We start from the raw sequence: 6,399 nt of genomic DNA, 5'->3' as shown, positions 1-6,399 counted from the left end.
TCCTCACTGTTTTCCCAAAAGACACGGCTGGCACAGCATGGCACTCGAACATCTTACTGCCAAGGAACCATCTGCCTTCTGCTGAAAGCCGGTTCTCTGGCCAGATAGCTGCGGATTAGACGTATTTCAAATTTCAAAATGTTGTCAAATACACTCGTAAATGCTCCATTAATGATGTTCTACCTAAAGAGGAGTAAAAAGTTGAGCGAAGTGTCAAAAAACGAAACAAAAGAACCCAGTAGGATTGATTGCTAGCCACAAAAACTAAGTTTTTATTGAAGTGTAACATACGTACAGAAAAGCGCACAATCAGAAGGGTACAGCTCGAAGAATTTTCACACACCGGACACACCCAGGTCACCAGCAACCAGGTCAAGGAACAGAACATCCCAAGAAGCTCCCCTTGTGCTCCTTCTGGTTCCCATCCCCCAAAGAGTAATTAATAGTCCCCTACTTGCAACAGCATAGATCAGCTCGCTGGGTTTTGCCCTTGACATACGGGGTTTTTAGATCATAGGATCGGTACATCCAACCCAGGCTATTTCATGGAGGAATAAGAAATTTACTGGATGGAGCTTGGAGGCTAGAAAGGAGCTAGAAAGGGGACCTAGAAGGATGTGGGGGGAGGGGCGCGAGACAGCTTGTGGGACCAAGCAATGGAGCAGGAATGGTCTACTCAGGACTCTGCCATCCCTGGACACTGTTAGCAGTGGGCACAGAATCCCTGCCCGTCCTGGATGCCTCCCTGCTGGACCACCGCAGATCCCATAAAACGAATCTCAGCATCTTTTCACTGCTGTGCCATTTGCTCTGAGCTTATAGGCCCAGGCAAAGGAGTCCTAGCAGTTCGCGTCAGGTCACTGGCCCCTCCCTGGCCAGTCTGGTGCTGGAAAGGGGGTGCCCCTGAGAGACAGGGAAGACGTCCCCCCTCCAGCATCCACAGTGAACGGGAGTTCTACTGCACCCCACTAAGTTTATGTGTAGGGGGTGATCTCCCCCTATAGGAAAGGAGGTCAGATGCCGGCCGGACTGCGATCACAAAGTGACAACTGTCCACTGCAGAGGCACCCTCTTTTGTTCACTCCCCGGTGACTGCTAGCGGGGCGAAGGGCTCATTCACATGTTTGTGTATCTCCTAGCCTGACCTTGCCTCAAAGCCTGACCTGACCTTGACGTGCATGACCTTGCCTTTAGGAAGATGGCACTGAGTTCAGGGACACTTTAGAAGGGACAAGGGACAAACCACCCACACTGCCGCAAGTTTGGGAGGAAAAGGTGTGAGTACAAAGACAAAAAAGCATCTCGCGGAGGAGGGTAAGGAAGAGGAGGAAAAGGACAAAGGGGGAGAAAGGAGAGACAGTGAAAGTTAAACACAAAGGAGAGAAAGTTCAGAGGAAGCCTAGAAGCACAGTTTTCTTCCTGACCTGATTTAGCCAGCCTCCGTGCTGCCCCACTTTCTCGGTTTCTCTGATGCGCTTTTATGAATTGTGCTTTGCTTTATCAGGTTAATGATGTTGACATGGACCACGGAATAAAGAGATCCTGGTCGTAAACCGAGATACAGAAGGGTTTGAAGTCTTATTATCACACACGGCATACAACTCCGCACAGTCTGAGCACACAGCTTCTGACCTCACTAGTTGCGTGAGTGAGCTTTAGTGAAATAAAGAGCAGCTCTCAGGAAAAGAAGCGAAGAATAAAAATGCACTAAAGCCATTTGCAAGGTGGCAAGTTATTCACTGATCTGAAATTATATTTGGCTTTTTGTGGGCAACTTGACAGTATTCCTCCGGCCGAACCGGGGCCTCGTTGAAGCCCTGCTTTCCTGCCACTATTACATTGTGGCATTTAGTAATTTATTTAAATGATACATCAGAGCGTCCACCCATGGAGCACCTCTCCGTGCCCTCCCAGACAGAAAGGCAGGAGGAGCAATGACCGTTATCCCCGATTAGCAGGTCAGAACCTTCCAGGCACACAGCGGCTTGCCCCGCATCACACAGCCAGCTGCTGTCAGCGCCAGGGAGTGAGGCAGTTTCTACACAAGAGGAGCCTCACAAACTTGGACAAGGAGCTCTCTATCCCCATGGTTTATTCTCCTCTGTCATTTTTGTTTCAGGCGGGGTCTGCAAGTTTGACTCAGAAAAACCAAGAGCCGTCCGGCCTGCCGCTGGAGCATCCGCATATCTATCATCGTCCGTAAGCTACGTGCACCCACATGCCTCCTCCTGGCAAAGATGGGGGGACAGGTGTTGCTGCAGAGTGGGCCCGGCGAAGGTGCCGCACAGCCTGTGGTACAGGCGCTCTGCAGGCCTGTTTACCCGCAGACGGGTGGAGCCAAAAGGCAGCGTGGCTCGAGGGTTCAGGGAGCCCTGGGGCCAGGCTCAAGCCCCCGTGTTCCTGCTTACTAACGATCGCCTTGGGGAAAGCACAGAATCTGTCCGTGCCTCCGTGTTCCTCTCTGTAAAACAGACATGCCCTCGTGGCGTCTTACGGATTGCCGGAGGACGGAATAAGTGAATACGTGTCAACGCTCAGATCAGCGGACAGCGCGTTAGTGAGCTGCTGTCCCTGCGGATCACTGTGCTGGGCCACCCTGGTGAAACTCCACGGGGCCCCGTGCAGCCCGTGTTAGAACGACTGAGGAGGAGCCAGAAAAGGGGAGCAGGAAAGGGTGGCCCATGGAGAAGGGAGCCGGTGCCCCTGGCTGGCCCAGCTGGGGCACATTGACAGTTAACCTTGCTGCAATATTCACCCGGTGTCCACATTCGTAGCAAGCCCACCTCCCAAGTGGCCCGTGATAATCAGGGGGAAATGGGGACCTGCGTCCCCATCGGGGTTCGGGCCACACGGTCCCAGTGAGACACATATGAGGGAAACCCTTTGACGCTGTGGGTCATTTCCTTCCTAACAGGAGGACGGAAAAGCAGGGAACATAGAGCTGGTGGATGAAAAGAGAGAGGAACATTTACCCATGTGTCCTAGTTGGTCAAACTGCTCTCATTGGATAGTGAATTATTTGTGAAGGGGGGATTGCCAAGTACGGTTTTTCTTTGCGATAAATTATCTTATTCAATAAATACTGTAGTATTGAATGTACAATGTATTAGCTTGATGTATTTAAATACGGGAGTTGCTGTTTAGAAAGAAACGCAACCCTTAAACCCATACTTATTTGTTATTTGTTACAAAAACGTCGCTTTTCTTTGCCGATGACGCAAATAACACGAGAAGGGCAAGAAGTAGTGACATTGAACGCAGAGAAGAAAACCGATGAAGAGAGGCCGGGGACGGGGGTGACTGGAACCCCCCACGCTAAGAACATGCGGGCTCTACCGGGGAGTTTCCTGATGCACAAGGAGACGCTTCATAACGAACGGAGTCAGAGAATGGTACAAAAGAACTTCTTCTCTCGGAAGGGGTTTTCTGACGCAGGCACTGGTATGATGAGAGGGTCTTCGCGTACGTGGGCTTCGCAGTAGGCCAGGAGGTCGGCAGCTGCCTGGGAGACCTGCGGGGGACACAGCACAGGTGTCGGTTAGGGGCCAGCTCCCGCGGGTCCGGTGCAGAGGTGGCCGGGTGGACCAGCCCAAGGACAGGCCGTTCCCGACCCGGAGAGACGGGGTCTGTGCAAACCCAGAGGAGACCGGGTTTCAAATGTGCCTTCGGGGAAAGAGATGTGGCCCAGGGATGGCGGATCAACCTCCAGAGAGGAAGGAGGAGCCAGCAGGGAAGGTCCAGACACCCCTGTTCTGTTCTCCACTGCGTGATGAGTGGAGACCCCAGGCCGCTAGCTTCTCATTACTCTGCTAATCCACTTCTAGGCGGGTAAAGCCGAGTGCTGGCCCTGGGCAGGCCAGTGGGATTGTATTCAGTATTATTATTGTGAATTGTTTGATTGCAATTCCCCTCTCATGACCACGTAGTGAGTCACTTCATACTCAACAGAACACATGTTATTAGCATATTTTGTATCACACACATAAGTTATGTACTCTAAGTGCACTTTTCTTGTTTATTTATTTTTGAGAGAGAAAGAGAGAGGGAGAGCACGAGTGGGGGAGGGGTAGGTAGAGAGAGAGAGAGAGAGAGAGAGAGAGACAGAGAGACAGAGAGACAGAGAGACAGAGAGCGAGAGCATCCCAAGCAGGCCCCATGCATTCAGTGCAGAGCCAGACACGGGGCTCGAACTTATGAACCGTGAGATCACGACCTGAGCCAAAATCAAGACGCAGGATGCTTAACTGACTGAGCCACCCAGGCGCCCCTCTAAGCACACATTTTATTTTATCTTATTATCTTTTTATATATAATTTATTGTCAAATTGGTTTCCATACAACACCCAGTGCTCATCCCCACAGGTGCCCTCCTCAATGCCCATCACCCACTTTCCCCTCTCCCCCACCCCCCATCAGCCCCCAGTTTGTTCTCAGTATTTAAGAGTCTCTTATGGTTTTCCTCCTTCCCTCTCTGTAACTTTTTTTTCCCCCTACCCCCCCCCCCCCCCGGTCTTCTGTTAAGTTTCTCAAGATCCACATATGAGTGAAAACATATGGTGTCTGTCTTTCTCTGCCTGACTTATTTCACTTAGCATAATACCCTCCAGTTCCATCCACGTTGCTGCAAATGGCCAGATTTCATTTTCTCATTGCCAAGTAGTATTCCATTGTGTATATAAACCACATCTTCTTTATCCATTTGTCAGTTGATGGACATTTAGGCTCTTTCCATCATTTGGCTATTGTTGAAAGTGCTGCTATAAACATTGGGGTACAAATGCCCCTATGCATCAGCACTCCTGTGTCCCTTGGGTAAATTCCTAGCAGTTCTAAGCACACATTTTAATGCACAGCGGCCACTCCCCTGTGCAGGGAGTTGCTGTTGACCAGAATGCTCCCTGTCCTCCGTTCCTTCCACTCTTCCCTGAAGCCCTGCTGACACGAGGCAGTTGCGCACTGAACTATCCCCCTCGTTCAAGCCCAGGGGTTTTCGAGGACGAGACAAGTGGGAGGCGGCAGAGGGCTGAGATACACTGGCTAACAGGAAGATGAAGTTCCCAGCTCATTTCACCCAAGGTCTGGGTCACGTGCTGGGCAGATGAACGGCCTGTGCATTAATGCCTCCTGCCAATTACGTGGTTCCGCCCGCAAGTGCTTATTATGGGCTACAGGCGGGGTAAGTATACAGCAGGCAGATGAGGTCCTTTCCGTACATTCAAGGTCTTAATCTTCTGTAGAATGTTAAAAAACATTCCACAAATGAGTGAAAAAAATGTTTTAGAGCCTCCAGCGTATACAAGCCACATACATTCCCTACGGATTTTTAAAACTGACCTAGCTTCCAATTTTTTCCAGAAATTCTTCTTCTTTTTAAAAAACTGTCTATCTATTTTGAGAGAGACAGCGCGAGCAGGGGAGGGGCAGAGAGAGAGGGAGAGGATCCCAAGCAGGCTCCACGATGTCAGCACAGAGCCCAGCGCGGGGCTTGAACTCATGGAACGTGAGATCATGACCTGAGCTGAGATCAAGAGTAAGATGCTTAACCGACAGAGCCAACCTGGTGTCCCTTAAGTAATATTCTTAAAGCCACTTCACAGATGAGAAAACTGAGGCACAAGAGTTAAAAAACTTGGCCAAGGTCCCTTGGAGAGAAAGCTAGAATTTTTTTTAATATTTATTCATTTTTTGAGAGAGAGAGACACACACACAGATCATGAGCGGAGGAGGGGCAGAGAGCGAGGAAGACACAGAATTGGAAGCAGGCTCCAGGCTCTGACGCAGGGCTTGAACTCCCAAACCTTGAGATCGCGACCTGAGCCGAAGTCGGACACTTAACAGACTGAGCCAGCCAGGTGCCCCGAGAAAGCCAGAATTTGAAGCTAAGCTGTCTGGCCACAGAATTTTTATGTCACAGTAGCCCCCTGATTGATAATCAAACTGTAACTGCCAAGTGGACTGGAATGTTCCACTGGGCCAGCACACTCTCCCTGGAGACCAGCTATCTGGGAACCCACATGACCAAACAATTTATTTGCTTTGCTTCAGCATCTTCTCTATGAAACCTTGCCCCAGCTCCTGTGGGTTGAGCACTCCTACTCACTTTGGTTTGTGCTGCCTCATTTGAATCGATGTATGCTCAAACAAACGCTTGAAAACCTTGACCGTGCCTCCATTTACCTTTTAACGACACGATCCAGCTGGCCTGAAGCTAGCCTGCTAAATTATAATCACAGCTTCCTTCCCCTGGATCATACTTGTTCAGATGTTTGTCAACATCCTTCCTGGGTAAATGGGAATAGTCGAAATTCCAGAAAGCGACCGCAAGGGGGCGCCCCGCTGGGGGCTGCTGCATAGTTAACCAGTCTATCTGTCCAAGGCATTGGGGGAAGGGGCCCCACA

At 50.4% G+C, this 6,399-nt stretch overlaps 1 protein-coding gene across 3 annotated transcripts in view; it reads right to left on the bottom strand.

Annotated features, from left to right (window-relative positions):
* Positions 1 to 244: 244 nt before the first annotated feature.
* The window catches only part of GNG4 (G protein subunit gamma 4), a 73,083-nt gene continuing 66,928 nt past the window's right edge, over positions 245 to 6,399 (bottom strand). For all 3 annotated transcript variants that reach the window (XM_043596257.1, XM_043596254.1, XM_043596256.1), the window contains one exon: positions 245 to 3,511. In XM_043596257.1, the coding sequence (XP_043452192.1) occupies positions 3,383 to 3,511 (129 nt within the window). In that variant the 3' untranslated portion in view covers positions 245 to 3,382. The remainder of the gene's footprint in view (positions 3,512 to 6,399) is intronic.

This window comes from Prionailurus bengalensis, chromosome D2 (assembly GCF_016509475.1).
Source record: "Prionailurus bengalensis isolate Pbe53 chromosome D2, Fcat_Pben_1.1_paternal_pri, whole genome shotgun sequence".
Lineage (NCBI taxonomy): Eukaryota > Metazoa > Chordata > Mammalia > Carnivora > Felidae > Prionailurus > Prionailurus bengalensis.
The sequence above is the reverse complement of the archived record's forward strand: the minus strand, read 5'-3'. Positions and strand labels throughout refer to the sequence as shown.